General features: G+C 50.2%; 2 protein-coding genes and 1 long non-coding RNA gene across 8 annotated transcripts in view; 2 read left to right on the top strand and 1 right to left on the bottom strand.

The window, feature by feature from the left end:
• The window catches only part of LOC149336497 (uncharacterized), a 111,669-nt gene that overhangs the window by 19,271 nt on the left and 72,373 nt on the right, over nt 1-20,025 (bottom strand). The window contains exon 3 of the long non-coding RNA XR_016284286.1: nt 18,927-19,001. This is a non-coding gene — a long non-coding RNA (uncharacterized LOC149336497). The remainder of the gene's footprint in view (nt 1-18,926; nt 19,002-20,025) is intronic.
• LOC149336498 (cell adhesion molecule Dscam1-like) overlaps nt 1-20,025 on the top strand; it is a 130,356-nt gene that overhangs the window by 40,393 nt on the left and 69,938 nt on the right. Inside the window, exons 1-2 of one of the 6 annotated variants that reach the window (XM_089552950.1) lie at nt 13,315-13,402; nt 13,510-13,797. The exons of 3 other annotated variants lie outside the window; for them this stretch is intronic. In XM_089552950.1, coding sequence (XP_089409076.1) covers nt 13,330-13,402; nt 13,510-13,797 — 361 coding nt within the window. In that variant the 5' untranslated portion in view covers nt 13,315-13,329. Of the gene's footprint in view, nt 1-7,528; nt 7,692-13,314; nt 13,403-13,509; nt 13,798-15,410; nt 15,553-20,025 lie in introns of those variants that run through there. 2 more of the 6 variants (XM_089552957.1, XM_089552959.1) reach the window with 2 other exon arrangements.
• LOC149336502 (leucine-rich repeats and immunoglobulin-like domains protein 1) lies at nt 16,171-18,921 on the top strand. Its single transcript, XM_089553610.1, has 4 exons — nt 16,171-16,381; nt 16,480-16,764; nt 18,193-18,477; nt 18,866-18,921. The coding sequence occupies exons 1-4, from the start codon at nt 16,303-16,305 to the stop codon at nt 18,919-18,921; spliced, it is 705 nt and encodes a 234-aa protein (XP_089409736.1). The 5' UTR covers nt 16,171-16,302.

Here is a 20,025-nt window from a genome sequence, read left to right as displayed (position 1 = left end):
TTTACTACTAATATTTATTTTATGTTTAGAACAAAAATATCTCAATTTTTTTTTAATTTATTTTTTGTTTAAGTGCGAACACTAAAGCGCTTTTAAAAACTTTTGTAGAAGCTGCGACCCTGTGATCCCATCACCCAGGGTGCCCCGGATGTCCTAGCAGACGACGGAGCAGACGACGGCGCAGACGACGCTGTTGACGGAATGAAATTTCGTTTGCTGCCAGCTAAAATCTCTTAATTGCGAAAAAACGGGCAAATAAATGCACCGTACCTCAAGCTGGTGCATATCAAGGATATGTTGGACGCGAGCGGTAGGACTGAGAGCAGCTGCGATGCATTACTTTGACTGACGCGGGCATGCTCGACGGAGATTTACATGAAACTGAGAGCTTAACTGTGACCCGTACAAGCGGGTAACTTTGATATCAACTGCTTTGCGAAACTACGCCGATAGTTGCGTCACACTTTAGCTGATATGCAACAGCGGCTCGCACACGCCGCATCTTGTTCGCGTGTACTTTCACAATTGAGCAAGAGCCCACATGGAAGCCGATAGAAGCAACTGTGTTTTCGAGTTCAGATTGTTCCGCGAAATACGAGCAGCTTGTTTTAGCACGCACTCGAATTGTAGTTCTCAGCCAGTGCGTCACGAGCGGTGACAATGGCTTCGATGACGAGCGTAAGAATCACCTTAAGGTTGCCGCAACGAAGCCGGTATCCCAAGCGTATATGTGGGCTAAAAGTTGTTTACCTGTGCTGCACACGTGGGCTCAGTCGCAGTCCACCCTCTAGCTGCTCAGTTTTCCAGCCTTGCGAGCCCAAGTCGCTAGCTGCTGAGCATTGAGGGAGCCGAGCTTTCAGAAATGACACTGCCCGCGAGCGCGCCGAGCGACAAGTTTGTAGAGTCACTGGAAAAAATTTCAGAGTACCGCAAAGGTCGGAATTTGACTGGCAACACTGAGCGGCCACTTCCATTTACCTTCCAAGCCAACTGCGTCGCAGGAAGGTCGCCGTGTTGGAAGAGCTTGATATTCGGTGACATATCGGGTTGAGTGTTCACTGAAGCGCAAATACTTCGTGCTCGGAGAGAATGGTTACTCAGAAGAGAAAAAAATATTGTTATTTTGTGCGAAGTAAGGCAGCCGGCGGTTGTTTTGCTCCGCGGTTGCGTTTACTGCAGGAAGTGTGCTAGGATTGTGAGAAGCATCTTAGCGCTGCTATCGGGAGCTTGTGCACGCCTTCTTTCCCCTTCCGCGGAGCAAGCTACGAAGGAAACATTTCGCCACTCCACGCCACGCTTTTCGCCACTCCACGCATTTCGCCACGCTTTTGGGCAGTGAGCATCGTGGACCGCCATGGGACCGCCGTCTCGTTCAAGCAGGACGAAACTACTTGACATTAGCTTCTTCTTCCCATCCACTCTAGGCTTCTCGAAGTCTTCAGCACAAAAGTGGTCCTGCAAATGTTTGTTGTACAGTTAGAAGAGTGATGCTGGTCACCCGAATGCTGGGCTGCCCAAGGAGGCTCCCAGGGGTTTTCCGAGTGAAGCCCTGTTTCAAATATGTGGAAGAAGAAAAACATGGAAGATAGCTGTAATAATAAGCTGAAACACCCAAATAAAGAGGCAAAGAAAAAGAATACGTTACAAAAGTTTCTAAGTTTACGCAGTGACACTTAAAATAGCTCATTTGGGATGTAAACACGCATGTCGCCGCAAACACACAGCTTCAAGGATTGCTAATATTTGACCCATTTCTATTTTTTTACCAGTCCCAACACAACTGAACAGAAAGCGGTCGTTATGTGAACGTAAGACATGCCCGACCATGCTTTTATTGACTGCGATCGTCATGATCCGCGAAAAACAAGTGCCATATGGGTCGAATGACTCGAGGCACGGAAAGTGCTTGGGGCACGTTAGGACGCGGAATCCTCGGGCTACAAATGTGCCTTCGCGTGCCACAAGCACGGAATAGCCGCGTGTGTTGAGCAATAAGCGCGTGCACGTGTACCCGCGTCAAGGGGGCAAGCCGCGAACGATCCCTGCGCGACATGCGCGACGGTCTTGCTGTGAACTCCTAATTTCTTAGCATCCTATCGCTAACACCGCGTGCACTGCGCTTACATACCTTCTAAAACAGCACCAAAAAGCACAAGCAAGATGCACTTACCTCGCACAAGCGGTTGTTTTTTGAAGGCTTGAAGTTCACCCGGCCGATTCTGTGCAACCACGCAGAACGACGCTCTCGGTCATTTTTCTCGGTCGGAATCGAGAAAAATGTCTTTCCGGACTCGGTTCGGTTGCTGCATCCGGAGGCGCAGCAGCCAGGCATGATTTCTTCAGTATCAAACACGGGAGCGACATTTGCAACACGAGAAACGCGGGGAACCTGCGCTCTTCTTAGTCGGCCCGACCGGCGCTTGGAAGGTATATGGCATCCCAAGACCACGTGGTGCGGTTGGGCCAATGACCGCGTCGGCGGCGCGGGGAAAAGAAATGCGGTACTCTGAAATTTTTCCAGTGACTCTACAAGTTTGCACTGCTCCCTGGATGTCGTATTCGTTGCTAAGCCTGGCCGGTTTCATATCGATGCCAGAGCTGAGAGTGCTTTCGAACTGGCTAGCGCTGAGGTGCTACTCTCTTCACTGTACGTTTTACTGTGAACCATGTGTCGTAGTGAAATAAAGATATGCGCGGTTTCCGCGCTAACGGTGACGTCGAGGACGAGCTTAATAAACGCCGTAAGGCAGCAGATATTTGATGCATATATGTGTGCTAAATTTGTTCACCTATGCTGCAAACGTGAGAATAAAGTCTCGCTCAGTCGCAGGACAGACGCTCGCTGCTCGATTTTCCAGCCTTGCCTGCTCAGTTCGCGAGCTACAGAGCCAATCATTGAGCGAGCCGAGCTTTCGGCAACGACGCCGCCCGCGGGCGCGCCGGCCGACGAACTGCGCGCTGCTCTCAAGCTACCCTTGTCGTCGCTAAGCTTAGCCGATTGCACATCGACGCCTAAGCTGAGTGCGATTCGGAACTGGCTAGCACTGAGGTGCTACCCTCGCCACCGTTTTACTGTGAGCCCCGCGTCGTAGTGAAATAAGCTCGGTTTCCGCGACCCCTTCAGGAGCAGAGCTAGCAGAAGCCAGGCGAGCTGCAATGGGCAGCAGAAGCGGCTGTGGGAGAAAATTTGTTTTGCTGTCATCGCTTCTACCAACAACTCGATATTGGCTAACGATACTCTATCCCAGAGCTTAGTAAATGGACGTGAACAAACAATACCAGTGAATTTTTCTGACGCCGGCTTCCAGGCTGGCAGGCCGGTCCCGAGAAGAGCGCCCTTACGCTTGCATGGCAGTGGCGCACGTCAAAACCGCCCCGACATTCTACTCTTCGCTCAGGTTGTCGTAGCACACTGTTAATAGCGAGGGACCAGAACACTTTAGTGGACCGAGCGTGAGGGACCAGAACACTCTAGAGGACGAGGCGCGAGGGCGCAGGAGACTGAACCAAAGCGCGCGATCGACTGACGTCAGTCCCAAGACTTCTCATTTCACGTGAGAATCAAACGAGCAGGCGAGCTGCAGGTCACTCTTGTAGGTGTGAGGAAGTGTCGTGGAGCTGCTGCCCGATCGCAAGCGACTGCTGGCCGCATGGCCTTTGCTATTGCGAGTGTGAATGGACATTAAACGCACGTTTACAGTAGGGAGTCACAGAGTTCGCGCGAGTTAATTAAGCCCCTTGGTCACGGAGGGGGAGCCCCGAACTAATACATACTCATGGGGAAGTCACTCACTGACCGAACTCTTGCGGCGCGACTTCATGTCGCAGAACTCGCCACCCAATCCTTGGCGTCGCGGGGTAACGCCACGTCGACTGGCAAATATTCGGGTTCTTGCTCCTCCGGGAAATTACAGCGCAGGCGCGACGCAACGGTCCACGCGCGCGCCCTTTCTAGGCGTCCGTGTTCAAACACGCTCAAGGCTGTACTGGGCCTTAGGATTCGTACGCTGTTCTCTATATTTAGCGAGTTGGTTGTGTCACTGTCATGAAATTTTCAATGGAAGCAATGAACGAAGTCGTACGTAAGAATATATATATTTTTTTTCATATTTTATGATGATCTTGCAGCATGCGCGGCTAAAAACTGAAACGTGGAAACTTGATATGGGAGTCGCCTTGATCATTTATACAGGCAACAGGTCATGCGTGCGTAACATACATGCTGCCTTTGTGATAGCAGGACGATTACTGCGAGTAATCTTCCAGCTTTTTCGCAATCAGGTTACTCTCATTACGTGACGTTAAGCGACGCGTATATGTGACGTTAGCCTTTTCTCCGCAACATACATGCTGCCTTTGTGATAGCAGGACGATTACTGCGAGTAATCTTCCAGCTTTTTCGCAATCAGGTTACTCTCATTACGTGACGTTAAGCGACGCGTATATGTGACCTTAGCCTTTTCTCCGCATGTGGTAGTGGGTACAGTATGTTGCGAGACGCACAGGTCACAGCAGCCACGAGTACACTGACCTTCAGTAGCGCTATTCGTCATGCTCGCGCCGGATGGAATGAAGACGCTCGCGTGGCTCGCAGCATGCCACTACCGCAAGCACTGCCTCATTCACAGGCACCGCTAGCATTCTCGCTGGTGCATATGCTTTCTCTTGAGCGGTCTTCTTTCGCTCACACTGTCATGTGCGAACTGAAGGGAAGATTGATTGCGAGCGGCGCCTCTCATCCCCGCCAATTTTCGTGCGGCCGGTAGCTAGGTAGGGAAGCGAGTTGCAAACTCGAGTCGCGTTTGTGAATTAACACTTCATTTAATTCCCTCGATGATAGTCGCCAATCGATCAAAGCAAGTCGCATCGTCTTCGTGGCTCGCCAAAGTGCAAGCGATTTAACACGAAATTGGTGAATGTCCGCCTATCACTATCCCACGATGGCGCTACAGAAATTCGAGATTTCTGTAGAAAACCACAATTACCATCGACTGCAACCTCTAACACGACACTTGCCTCGACAGATATTTGTCCCAAGACAGAACCCACGACAGATATTTGTCCCAAGACAGAACCCACGACAGGTATCTGTCGCAAGACAGACCCACGACAGGTATCTGTCGCAAGACAGATACCTCGACAGGCTGTAGTGTCGCCCGACTGAACCCGCGACAGGCAACTCTGTCGAGGCACGCAGGCCCTGTCGCGCGGCACGACTCTCCCTGAAGCACGACAGCACCTACGACAGAAACCTGTCGCGCGACAAATCCTGCGACAGGCACCTTCTGCACACTACAAAATACAGGAATGATGACTGTCGTGCGACAGAACCCACTACAAACACTTTTGTCGCGAGAAAGAACCCACGACACGAGCCCCTGTCGCACGACACAATGCACTACAAGAGAGCTTGTCGCGCGACACAAAATTTTGTCGCGCGACAGATACGCGACAAAAAATTCTGTCGTGCGTTTTGATCGGGGTGTGTTCATGAGTCTTGATATGAGTCCTGCACTCAGCGTTGCTGCTTGCGATACTTCGACAAGGAGAACCCCATCAACCAGTTTCTCGCTGCAACATCTACCGAGACGGCCAACAACTGAACACACGTGTCGCCACGAGTTTCCAATAGGTTCTGTTCGTGCGTATGGGTCATTTTTTTTTTTTTTGCACCCATCCAGTACGCGAACCTCTCTCGCTTGTTATATTGATACCTCAGCACACGACTGGCCCGGCAGCAGCGGCGCCTTGTACAATACTGGTCTTCCCGCTCTCACTAAGCGTCGGGCAGCTTTTTGATGTGGCTTCGCCATAGGCGGTAGTATCAAAAGTCTCTCTCAAGACGTTTTACTGGTCGCGAAGAATTCACACTCAGTTTGCAGCAATTAACGATAGCAGGACCTCTAGATCATATTAGCCTTGTGCAAGAATACGATGATCGTTCAAATAAAAAAACAGCGTAGTCTTGAATATGAGTACTTTTCGTACACAATGCTGGTTGGCATAACACATCTATGATATAGGGGCCGGGGTCGAACCCGTGTCTTTCTCGTCAGTAGCCGAACGTCGTAACCACTGAGCCGCCGCTGCGGCAAGGTTGGAATAACGCGGCATACCGATTCCATATCTGTAAAAATGCAGTCGTTTCTCAACTACGGCACCATTCGACATAGGCGGTGCAGATCTCGAGGGGTGAAATCATGAGGAATCTAGCTTTCCAAATAAGCGTCCCGTTACACTCGCCTAAAAGTTGAAATTGAACCTCCGGCGAGGCCAGCCTCTAGAGGACCGACATGTTTAACGCAGTTAGAAGAAATAAATACAGTACAGTAAATAATACAGCTCATTAATAATTTATACCGCCTAAAAACACAATAACGCATCTGCACTGAACCCACAACTGATTCTGTGATGGCTTCGTACATCTTCGCCTTTATGCTCATCCTTTTTTTTTTTTCTGCCTCATTGCGATCTACTGACGCCAGCCCTCATGCTCCAGCAGAACTCGAAAGTAGACGAAAAGTTCTCATTACAAAATAGTTTTGATTGCTGTCTTACCTCGCCATGTAATATATCGGACAAGAAACGGAGACTAACCGTTTTTGTACCGTGGATGTATTGCGCAGGAGCAGGCAGAAAGTTAGGTGGGCGGATGAGATTAAGAAGTTTAAGGGAATGCAGTGGCCGCAGCTGGCAAAGAACAGGGTTAATTGGAGAGACATGGGAGAGACTTTTGCCCCGCAGTGCGCGCAGTCAGGCTGCTGCTGCTGATGATGATGACAACCTGCACCAATGGAACCGGTCAAACTTTTGCGTCACTGCACCCGGAACTAAATGCTGAGCTGAACCTCCCAAGGCGCGATCGAAACCGTCAGCATGTGCCAGAGTCGTATAGACCGCCTGCATCCCGAAGGCTCCCTGAATTTTCTGCCGTACTTGCAAGGACTGATTGTACGTATAGCAAGAATACACGTGCTCCAAATCGCCGTTCTGCGAACCAGAGACGATTCAAGAACATGGAAGCCGTTACAAGCGCTCCCTTGCTGCGAAAAAAAAAAACAACTCAACGCGGCAGGACTTCCTTTCTTATCCAGTTTTAATTCCGCGCACTCCCGACATGTGGCGCCACTAGTTCTGCCATCAGCGGTTATGCCAGACTCGACGCTTGCAGCGACAGCATAAACGCCAGATGCCGCTGAGCGCTGCCTCAGAAAGGATACCAACTACACCAAAAGCGCCTCCCCTTCGATCTTAAGCCATGCTGATCACGCTCCTTTGGATGATGATGGTCTTGGCGTCGGTCGGCGAATCCGCAGCAGGTAGGGAGACTGGTGTCCATTCGAATTCATTTCCTCTATGAACTGAACAAGCGCACAAGGTGCACCGCGTCTTGCTCGCAGACCCTCCCAGGCTCAACCCCTTCGCATTTCCCAAGGATCACCCACTGGGACGTACACTCGCCGTCACTTGTGTCGCCAGCCAAGGTACACCGCCGCTGGAGTTAGAGTGGCTTAAAGATGGTCGCCCGCTGCAAGCTGCTAAGAGCCACAGGATGATCTCCAAAGTGGTCGCCGACTCCGTGTCCGTGTTGACAATCATCAACGTGGGCGCCGAAGACGTGGGAAACTACACGTGCCAGGCTACGAACGCCGTCGGACGCGACAGCTTTACCGCAGAGCTCGTGGTCGCAGGTGGGTGGGCAACGGATTTGTTGATTTTTGGTTATGTGCCAGCGATTTCCTACCTTTGCGAAAGTGGATGAGAAGCTGCTGGAAAACCCATATCGAAAAAGAGTGCCTAACGTGGAGAATATTTCGTGATTTCGTGGATAGGGAATGTACCCAATGCAAGCGGCGAACACTCTCCTACACTAATACAGCACTGCTGTATTTCATGGACTCGCTTCAAACGCCGGACAGTGCCATTTACATACGGTTACCGAACGACTACCTCATTCAGGTAGTGGTGTCCATCTTTTTGTGGCTTCAGAACGCGCATGGCGGGCGTCATTGGCAGCCCTAGAAAGAATTAAAAACGAAATTCCTCTGCCCATATCAAAGGTACAAATACACTCAGGCTCGGCTCAGTGCTCACAGAAAATTTGTCTGCAGGCATACTTGCACTCGCTGTTACTCTTTGCGTTGCCGTTGTCATACGCGTCATAAAAAAAAAGCTTTTATTCTTTAAGAATGAGATCGGAGACTGCGGAGTTTGAAAGCATGTCGCGAGTTACGTTGCTGAATAGCTTTTAAATACTCCTTCAAATATGCCGCGCCGCTACAGAAGTGTAGTTCCTCCTTTCAACTCAGTGTGGCGCCAGTTGTCTGTACCGCTGGCTGCACCAGAAAATACTCCTCCCAACCTTTCAACATTCGGCGAATCGAGCCCCAGAAGAGTATGAACTCCGACAGAACGAAGGTAGTCGCGATGGCGTCTTCCGCGTCAACACGGGTCCTCGTCGCCGTGCTCGGAACGTGGTCTCTCCTTCATGCCGCCACTGGACAAGGTAAAACCGAATGAAGGATCAACAACGGATTCCCAGCGCGACTATAGGTTTCTAACCGAACATATCGTCCGTCGCTCCTCGCACGCTGCACAGAAGCCCCCATGCTGCAGCCCCTGTACATCGCTAAGGACCACCCCCTGCTCGAGACCCTCGTGGTGTCCTGCATCGCCATTCGTGGAAGCCGGCCACTGAAGTTCTCCTGGTTCAAGGATGGCCGCCCCGTCGCCGCGGGAGATCGGGCAGTGGCCCAGACGCTGACGGAAACCCTTTCGACGCTTACCATTCCGAAAGTTACGGCGGAGGACGTGGGAAACTACACGTGCCAAGCATCGAACGAGGCTGGCAGCGACAGCCACACCGCCGAACTGCTGGTCACAGGTCAGTCACGCGGTATTTCTCGGCCACAGTACGATGAGGTTGGTGGAGTTTAATGGAACATAGTCCACGGGAAGCTTGCCGTCCGTTGGGGAGGGCCTTTGTTCTTAAGTTGGCTCAGGTGGCTTGATGATGGTGATAACGGTGATGACGATGACGTGAGAAAGGAACACTGTGGACGCTGAAGGATGCCGTATTGCAGGGCTCCCGATTAATTAAGACCATCTAGGGTTCTTTAAAGCGTACCGAAAACTCAGTACTTCGGTGCTTTTGCACTTTTACTGCATCGAAATACGGCGCCGCCGCAGCCCGGAACGAATCCCCAACTTGGTGCCGTAGCCATCGCCACTCAGCCACGGCGGCGAGAAGAGTTATTTGCAACAGAATTTCGCGAAGGATTAAAAGCTGCCGCATCTCCACCAGTCTCTGTCCGTTTGCTGCCCCTGGCCTACACGGTATAATACTGACTATATACAGCCGTTAACTCGTCTATACGAAATCCAAGCTCCGAGGGACGGAATAATTACAATAAGGGGACACTCATGAATCCTAACTCGCTTAATTCGGTTTATTCGAACTGATGCTTCGATCCCGTAAACATTTAGTATATGAAAAGGGCTCCGTTGATAACAACTCCGCATAATTATTACGAATCTTCGGTTCCCTTCAAATTCAAATTGTTGAGAGTAGATTTCTTTTTATATCCGTGCTACATGTGTTCTCGCTGCGATATATGACTCGCGCATGTGCAACATGACTAAGCGCTTCAAGTGCTGCTGAAAAGGCAGTTGCTTGGATTTCCCTGACATTTCTAGAAAATAATAGCTATGATGGTTTCTGCAGTGGGACGGAAACGCTTTGAGCTCACCTTGATATATTGTTAATCCACGACCGCACACTACACGTAAAAGTTAAACGGGAGTATGTCACCTGCATTAGTCCATTCGGAAACGTTGCCTTTGCCGAGTTCCAGCGGAACACAAAGAGAACCCGAGACCCGAGATGACCTACGACAGAGATGACCTACGACAGACGGCACTGCCTGAAGCTTTCTACTTGCAGCACTTGTCCCTATGTGGCGCTAGTTGTCCGTATGCACACCGATCAGTTCCAAAGGAACAGAAGGAACGAGTCCCCGCTTCCCAGATGCAGTGCTCGAGTGTGCACAGGATAGTCAGAAGCAGCATGGCCGGCGCTCACTACAAAATCACGTCGATGACAGTGCTTGTCACTTTGGGACAGCTTGCGGGAGCCCACGCCACAACGCAAGGTAAATATACGCAAAGGCTGAAGCCCAAGACTCGGTCACGAGGCCAGGTGTTTCACACGCAGATCAGCCGCGAATCCAGCCGCTGGCATTTCCGCCAAACGTCAATCTAGGAGAGAAGGTCAGCGTCACCTGCGTCGTCGCGACGGGAGAAAAGCCTTTCGACTTCGTCTGGCGGCAGGACGGCAAGGTCCTCGCGAACACCAAGACCAAGTACTCGCGCGCCGTCGTCGACAACATAGTCACGATGACCATCGAGCGAGTGAGCGCCGAAGACGTCGGCAACTACACCTGCACCGTGACCAACGACTTCGGCAGCGACAGCGCCACAGCGGCGCTCATAGTCGAAGGTAGGCCTGTCTTTATGCGGTAGTTCGAAATCCTTGTACTGCGAAATGAGATTTGGGTGGGCTGAATCCTCGAAGTGCGCGCTTAGATCCGAAGGAAAAGCATGTTCCAGGTAATTCACAAATTCGGTTACGATAACATGCGACAACTGACCTCTACAGAAGGTTAACGGGTTTTGTTGCTAACAATAACTGGCTTTATAATTTTTGAATACACTTAATGTACACACTGCTGCACTCTAAACAAGAATACGTGTACATGGGAGTAAAAAGGGAGTAAGCTGTTAAAAGCACACAGTCTTTTATAAAAGGATGTGAGCTAGAGAACAGAATACTGCCTCTATACTCCGTTCTTTTCAGAGTGTGCCACCGAAACGGTGTGTTCTATAAAGCATGCCATTGTGAAGATCTCCGCCTTAATTTTTACCGCCCGAGGTTCTTTAGCACCGAAATATTAGTACACGGGCGCTTTTTATCACATTTTGCCTCCATCAAAACGGCCAAGCCTCAGATGTGCTGACCCGCGAACGCTGTTACTACAGAAGCACCGAGATGAATTTACTTATGGAGACTGACACTATGTAAATGCTTCTTTTCGCCGAGCTTCAGTGAAATATGAAATAGAAACTATGCACCGTGTTGTGCACTGGCAACTTGTAGACCTTGCTGTCAATATGTAGTGCTGTTCGCATGTGCAGTTTCTTATTTTGGAGGTGGTAAGCGAAAAAAAAAAGGCCAAGCTAAAAGTGCCATCAGTGGTGACGACGATAGCGGCGGTCATTCAAGGCATCATTTTAAGACTATAATATACGAAGATCATTATGAAGATTGCCTCCCCCGTGAAAGCATTCATCGCGATTTATCAGCTCTGTTTCTGAAACTAAGATTTCGTTTTCCACCATCCGTGAGCCGCCTCAGCTGGTTTCTGCATCGCATAAGCTTGTCGTGCTACAAGAACTGAGCATGAACTTATGAGCTGTACGCGGTGTCGCTTGGATATACTACAGAGACCGAAATGGCTTCTTCGCATCGTTCACTCATCACCGACACCCTATGTCCTGCCGCCATTTACAGTCACCCCAGCCTCCGCTTCTTAACACGTTGGCGAACTCAACGTTCGCTCAAATTTGTTCCTCCACTTCACCGTTGTGTTCACAGCACTCTTCGGCACTTGCGGGAGTCCATGCGTTCCATGACAACGATGTTACCTTTGCACATGACCACTTCTATGCCTATCGAATCCACTGCCTCATAGTCTGGTTCCTCTGCACCTGTTTCTCCATCATGTTCACAAATAATTTTCCCATCTGTATCCCCCCTTCATCCTTTTGTTCCTGAGTTCACTCTAAATCTGAAAAGGCACGGCTGGCAACGCTGCGGCTGGAAGAGAAGTCGCGCTCTGTCGTCAACGTAAGCACGTCGTCGACTGACTCTGTTCAATACTCGTCCGATAGGTGGCACTAGTTGTCCGCAGTACCGAATCAACTTCCATAGATCTCTGCCGCGGAGGCACCAGTATTCGTCCGCACGCCACGACCGGGTGAGGAAGGATTCTTGAACAGGCATCCGCCGTCAGATCATCGCTTTCAGTCATCTTTCCCAGTCATGTGGCGTTCCATTCTACCCATTCTCTTGTGCCCCCTCGTATTCGCTGTGAGAGGCTCTGAAGACATCTCATCTGGTGAGCAAATACTGACTTGGGTGAGCTCTAGCGTTGCGTGCCTTAACAGCATGTTATTGCAAAAAAAAAAAAGGAATCGCTAGAAACAGGACAGCACGAATCGTAGAAAGAAAACTTGTTATTTTGCATTTGGTAAGGCTCTACAGCGTGGTCTTTGCAACGTTTTCAGAAAAGCCCAAGATTCAGCCATTCTTCTTTCCGAAGCAGCACCGACTGGGCAAGGACATTACAGTGTCCTGTTTCGCGACGGAAGGGAAACAACCGCTCGAGTTCGCGTGGTCTAAGGACGGCGTGAGGATCGACAACGGTGGAAAGTACACTGTTGAACATGTCGGTGGAAAGATGTCGAGCCTTTTCGTGCATCAAGTGTCGGCTGCAGACATTGGGAACTACACGTGCACGGCGTCGAACAACGAGGGAAGGGACTGGTTCACGGCGGTTTTGCTGGTAACAGGTGCGTTCAATTTCATGCTTTCTTCCCCCACTTATCTTACATACGCGCCACGAGTTCACTAAAGCTATCTTTTTATACCTATAGGTATACCTTTTTATGCCTATTGCCTTGCCTATAGGCAGGACTTCAAGCAACAAGTTAGGTCGCACTCACAAACGCTGTCTGTTTTGTTTTAATTACACTACTTACATATCAGCAACGGGCCTGTATCGCGGTATAAGCCATTGACAGAGAAAAATAACTCTTAGTTTTCGCCGCGCGTGCCTAAGGTGCCAGCCTTTATGAAATTCTGCTCTAAGATGTAAATTTTGAAGACGCCAAACTATGACCCAAGCTTACCGCCAGCAGTCCGTTTGAGAAGACCGGGCTTGCGAAAATCACAAGACCAGAAGAAGCCAGAAATACAGAGAGCGCATTCATCTCAAGTAGTCTCCACTACACGGGATGTATTGACACTACGCTTCGCCTTTACGTTACTGTGTTCGAAGTCGCTGCGTCTCACTCAAACGGCGCCAACACCTGCACTCGCTTCCTGGGTTCCACCTTCGCCCACGGCGTGGCGCTAGCTGTCCGCAAGAAAGCTCAAGACTTTTTCGGTCGTGCGCGCTGCAGAGCTATCTGCACAGAGAGTTGGCCAGTGTTCACGGAAGGTTCGTCAAGGCGCGCATCTCTACGCGCCCGACGCAGCCGCTGTCACCAATGGCGGTTTTCTTACCCTCTCCAGCCATCATCATCATCCACGTCTTTTTGTGCGTAACAGCCGATTTCGCAGGTGAGCAAGTACTATATCTGCGAAGCACCGAGTCCTGTTGCAATTTGGCTCACCTCCCCAAAAGAGCCTGTCTTCATGTGTACATAAATCTGAGTGAAACATTTCAGGCGAACCTCCGAGGGTGCAACCATTCACGTTCCCGACCATCAAGCAAGCGCAGAGGAAAGTCAGCGTACACTGCGTTGTATTCGAAGGAAGTGAGCCACTCGAATTCTTCTGGTCGAAAGATGGCGCAAGCTTCAGCAGCAGCCAGAGGCAACAAGTTAAGCGGCTGTCCGAAACTGTGTCCTCCCTCACGATACTCGAAGTGGGCGCCGAAGACATCGGCAACTACACGTGCACGGTCAGCAACCCTGCGGGATCGGACAGCGTCACTTCGCAGCTCATCGTCACCGGTAAGCTGCTTCGAAAATGCCCGTCTTGTTACAGCAGAGAGAAGCTAGGGCGTATACGTTTTGGAATGCCACGATTCTCAAGAAAACAAGAGTGGAGAACGCAACTGTGAGAATCGCTGCTTCAAACTCGGGCTTTATTCGATTATTCTAAATTGTATAGACGGAACCTCTCGACATGACTGAAATGTGAGCAGGCGGGACAAAATGGACGATCTTACGCCTCAGTTGAACCTCTCATGCGTTGAACTTGAGAAGAAGAATCTGTTATTCCTTGAAGAAGAAGCGAAAAAAAAAACTGCGGCGAGGTTACATAGTAGAAGAATCATGGTTAAATATTGAGGGTCGTTTTTACCGCCGCCCACCGGATTCAAGATACATTCTTCGCCCATATACAGCGCAGAGCTGTGCTGTCTGTTGATACATTTCGACGCTGGGAATTCCCCAGTTCTGTGAGTGTCCATCAAAAGTATGAAATGAAAAAATATATATACGTGACTGCAAATACATAATTACTCACCCAATATGACTTTACAGGAAGGACTTAGGCCCACGTATTGGAATGAACGGTTGAGGAGAAAGGGAAATAAGCCGTCCATAGCGTTTCTTAGGCTTTATTCGCAGAAAAAGGCGGGGGTTGAATTGTTCTCGAGCACGAACTTTGTCCCTCGGAAGGGGGAGCAATTATGTCTCCAATTCGAGCCATGAGGGAATAGGCCGGGACGAAGAGAGCTGATCCCTGTGGTGCACGCTCTCCTAACGTCTAAATGGAAAATTTAAATATACTGCATAAGAACTGCATGACGTTCATACAGAATAAACTGAGAGCTAGATGGCGGGCCTCATGAAACAGCCAACTGAAGAACAAATTGCACCTAGGTGACCCGATCACCGAAGAATGGAAGACATTGGTGATTTATCACCAATCCTCGCTGTTAAAATTACATTTGTAACGTTTGCGGCACATCAAGCCCTGTTAATGCAACGTGTTATTCATGCGATGCCTTAAAACACCCATGCTATTCATTATGCGATGAACTTTTCAAACAAGGACTAAGCGGTTTCATGCTTCATGCTGGAGTTCGTGCTTCTCGTTCATTTCCTCTTCCGCTTTTCATTTCTTCAGTTTTTTCACAAGTTCATGTATAGTTGCCTAAATTGATCACAGGTGGCGCCACATGCCCTATTTTCAGCGAATGCGAGCAAGTATAGGGATGTAGAGTCGACCCTTAGCCGCTATAAAAGCAGCGGCGCAGCACACCTCGGTGTCAGTCGATTCTCCCCTTCCGCAGTCCAACTACGTCGTTCGAGCCCGTCATGCTGATCGCAGTTTTCTTCGCTGTGGTGACTACTGTGGCAATACGCGTCGATGCTGAAGCAGGTAGGCAAAGGAACATGGTTCTCAACCTCAGTGCGGTCCTCTCCTTGTTTTTCCAACTAAGCTCCTTGAATTTCGCGCACCTCCTTTAGGTGCGCCCAGGATTCACCCCTTCACGTTCCCCAAGGATCACCTGCCTGGGCAGACCGTCGCAGTCACGTGCATCGTGAACCGGGGCACGCCGCCCTTCAGCTTTTCGTGGCTAAAAGACGGCCGGCCGCTACCCGTGGAAGGGCACAAGGCCGTCTCCAGAATGATCACCGAGTCCGTGTCCGTGCTGACCGTCCCGAACGTCAGCGCCGAAGACGTCGGGAACTACTCGTGCCGGGCTACCAACGCCGTGGGAAGCGACAGCTTCGCGGCAGAGCTGTGGGTCACTGGTGGGTGTTAAAGGATAGTTATTACTGTTCCTAGTGCTTTACAGGCGAATGCTCGGTTGTTCTACTCTTATAACCAGTGCTAGGCGCTGGAGCATGACAATCACTACGGTAACCGCCGACGGAGGCTAACTTGTAAACAAACCGACTGCACATGCTAACGAGCGAATGCGTTAGCTGTCTCTGACGGATGGTTTCTGCAGCGAGTGCAAGCGTTTGATATATAGTGCAGTCCTTGCAGCGCGTTTTGCGCTTCATACCGGCTCGTTACCTACTGTAGGCGCACATACATCTTCCGCCTGAAGGATATGATAATATATCTGATCATCGCTCAGCACAATCAACAGTACTTTGAATTTTCATTACGCTCACTTCTGATATTTCTCATTAAACATTCTTGTGAAACCTTTTCCGAAAACAGCCCTCGTGTGATGTGGCAACTTCGCGCGCTTTACTCACTGGAAGATGCTTTTTTTTTTCAATTGCTCTTCGCTTTCCACTAACCAACGCGCATTTTCGACCTCGCACTTAGAGCTGGCGAAATTGACGCAAGATGTCGAATTCGTCCACTCGTACGCGGAAACAGCGTTTCCGCAAAAATTGGGGCTCAAATCGCTGGCCGCTGTTGCGTGGTTCCGGTGATGTACTCTACGCGGCGCTAGTTGTCCGTATCGGCGGTTCTGAGCGTATATAAATGCTGCTCTGCGAACACCACACTAGACTCTCGACATCGACGGCGCTAAGGCACACGTCATGTCTTCTCCGGCGTTAGCCTGGGTCATTGGGCTCTTACTCGGAACGACCGTCATCTCTTCTACGGCGAAGGAACAAGGTAACACGCGCACCACACAAACGGAGCAATCCGGTGGGGAACTAGCGCTTCCCATTGGCTTTAACAGCGCGCTCTGTCCCTCGTTCTTCGTCGCACAGAGGCGCCCAGATTGCAGCCGTTCTACTTCCCTAAGGACCACCCCCTGCTCGAGACACTCGTCGTGTCCTGCATCGCCATACGGGGTGCGCAACCGATTCGGTTCGCCTGGTTCAAGGATGGCCGACTAGTGACTTCAGGAGAGCGGGCTGTGCCGCAGACGCTGTCTGCGACCATCTCGACGCTTACGGTTCCACAAGTGACCGCTGAAGACGTGGGGAACTACACGTGCCAAGCATCCAACGCGGTCGGTACAGACACCTACAGCGCCCAACTGCTCGTTACAGGTCAGTGCTGCAGTAAAGTGCGGACGGGCGCCCATTACGCTATACTGCACAAAGTTTGGTCTCCATAGGAAAAGGTTTGGTTTGGTTTGGTTTATGGGGTTTAACGTCGCAAAGCGACTCAGGCTATGAGAGACGCCGTAGTGGAGGGTCCCGGAAATTTCGACCACCTGGGGTTCTTTAACGTGCACTGACATCGCATAATACACGGGCCTCTAGAATTTCTCCTCCATAGAAAGTCAACCGCCGCGGCCGGGATCGAACCCGCGTCTTTCGTGTCCGCAGCCGAGCACCATACACTGAGCCACCGCGGCGGCCCGTAGGAAAAGTAGCATCTGAAAAAAATCAGGCCAGTGAGAATGTTTCGCTGGAGTAAACCTTTACGCTCTACTGTGAATGAATGCATCGTTCGAAAAATATTTCTAGACTGTAGCGCCCCTCCGTGACAATGCTCACTACGATACCCACCAGGGTCAGATGACCACGCATGACGTATTTCTCTGGGCGTCCACTTCCTACGTCCGAGCGGGATAAAGCTGTCATTGCCAGCAAGCGAACGAAGAACTTTGCAGTCAAGACATTCTACGCGGATGACGCTGTCTGCACGAGATTACACACCAATACCGCCGTGAGCCAGGCCTCAGTTTCGGGCCGCCGTTAGTTTCCTGCGAAGTGCGTTGCAAAGTCGACATACGAGAAGTGAATATTGAATGCGGCTGCAGGTCGCGTGAATCTTAACGCCTTTTGCCATATTCTGCAGACTTCTCCGCATATTTGTGGGCGCTGTCTATAATGCACGCATCATGCTTCGCATTCAGACGCACTGCACGTCGCGGAAGCCCCTACATACTGCAGGCTGTCCGCGCTCGCCTTCCGCTCAGAAAACAAACTTCTGCTGAACGCGCCCTTTCATGTACATTTTGAATTTCTCAAGACGGATGTATCGAAAACAACGTGTAATAACCAGGCAAACATTGCGATAACTAGACGGTTCGCAGTCTGTCTGGGGCCGATTGCGAATTCCGAAAGACTTGCTATGCCCTCTGATTCTATCCGAGCGTCTTTCATCCGAAACACGGCGAAGTGCTTGCGATGGCGACCACGGTGTGGCGCTAGCTGCCCGCAGCTTCTCAGTATATTCCATAGAAAAAAAAAAGCAAAACCGCTGTTACACTCCACCCTCTCTCTGTAGGCTGGAAAGAGTCGTCGCCCGTTAGATTGCAGCCTTACATCTGCAGAGATCTCCCCGCTCAGTCTGCAAGAATATGGCTTCATCTGGGCACAAGATCAACGCGGCTGCACTGGCTATAGTTTTCGGCCTGTTTGGGGCCATCCATGCGGCGACTCAAGGTAAATGGGAAATCCAGGCTGCAACGCACGCGCATTCACGACGTACGAAGAGCGTTAGCTCTGCTTTCATTTGGTGCGCAGACCAGCCTCGTATCCAGCCGCTGGCGTTTCCACCGAGCGTCACTCTGGGAGAGAAGGTGAGCGTCACGTGCGTCGCGGCCCTCGGAAGAAAACCGTTTCACTTCGTGTGGAAGCAGGACGGCAGGGTCCTCGCGAACAGCGGGACCAAGTACTCCCGCTCGGTGGTCGACAACGTGGTCATGATGACCATCGAGAGAGTGGCCGCCGAAGACGTCGGCAACTACACCTGCACCGTGACCAACGACTTCGGCAGCGACACCGCGACGGCGGCCCTCATAGTGGAAGGTAGGCGCAATTTCCGTAGAGTTGCTCCTTCACGTACAGAGGACTGCACAGCTCACCTCAAACAGCGTCGAAAGTAGTAGTGACTTATTGACTTCGATTTTGAGTTTCGTAATTGAGGAGTGCTCATAACAGCTGTACCCTATTTCGCTCCACCGAAACCATAGCAACTGCATTGTATTAACCCTACCCCCACTCCTCCCAATGTAAAGTACAGCATAATATCTTTACTATAAAAATTTCTGACCGGTAATCAGCAAAGCTGGATGGAGATAACTGGTCAACGTAAACTATACCTGCAAGTGGGCCTTTGTTTTATGTTGCTTACTTATCCGGAGCTAGCAAAACACGTTTCTGTCATCGACTGTGCAATGAGCCATCTTAACTGCAGTGAACACTGACGGCACAGCTTTTCAGGAATATACAATCGAGAAAAACAGCCAGTAACTTACGTGCAGGGGCTGGCCTGTAGACAGTGTCCTAACTCCTTGCCGTTGTCTCCTAGTCCTCATCATGGGCTTGGCAACCTGAAAGCAAAATATTTTGCCGCGTTAACCCAATTGCAAGAGATTACAGAGCTGCGACGTGCCATTCACATTATTCATCAAGCGCCTGATTTCAGTTAAAATCATTCTTGTGTTTCCTGTATCTCCTCAAGCTAACTCAAGAACTCAGCATACGAAACGCAAAAACACAACTGCAAAAGTGGGCATTAGTGTTTTTTTTTTTTTTAACGCTCAACAATGCCGTTGCGAGCGTCCCATGGAGACCCATCTCTGCATTGTTGCGGAATGCTTGTTGTCAAGAAGTATGCAAAGCGCCTGTTCTGGGAGAGTTTGGTACAAGAATTAATCCGTAAAACGCAGCAGCCTCCAGTCAGCTGGCGACTTTGTCATGGTGACTAACTCACGGGATCAGTAACAGGGAATGACTGTGAGGAGAGGTCAAATGTATTTTTAAAACGAAAGTAATTATGACGGTCTAGGCAAGGAGCAACAATATCTGTCAGGCGTTGACTACTACTGTCAGTAGTCAAGGAATGCACTTGTCCAAGTCCAGTAATTCGGCAGATCAAAACCGTATGACACCAAAATAGGCGATAAGATCGGGAACGCATGCGTTTGTCTGTCATTCTCAGCTTATGAGGCGCAGCTTATCCACGTTATTGCAAATTAAATATAAAGTCCAGGTACTACAGTAGAAATCAAGTATCCGTCTGAAAAATGTAGACTAACATAAAGGCCAGAATTGTAACTAAGAGTAGCGAAGCGATGGATGGAAAGGAACAAGGCAGGGGTTGCGATAACAGGATTGCTTCTGAGCCGAAATAAGGTCTGAAAATGGCTATACAGCAGAAAAAATGTGCAGGACTGATAAGCCAGTGGAGTGTCAGATCTATTGGAGCTACAGGTTGGTACAAATGGAACAAAAAGCTTTCGAGGCGGCAGAGTTCCAGATATTTAGATGCAGTAAGCAGCTTTCTGGGATAATGTAAGAGCAGCAGGCGCAATGCGGTGGGCAGTGCAGGGCTCTGTCCTGAAATTCGCTCAA

This window comes from Amblyomma mixtum, chromosome 7 (assembly GCF_055824585.1).
Source record: "Amblyomma mixtum isolate Tamu chromosome 7, ASM5582458v1, whole genome shotgun sequence".
Classification (NCBI taxonomy): domain Eukaryota; kingdom Metazoa; phylum Arthropoda; class Arachnida; order Ixodida; family Ixodidae; genus Amblyomma; species Amblyomma mixtum.
This window is presented reverse-complemented; position numbering and strand designations above follow the sequence as displayed.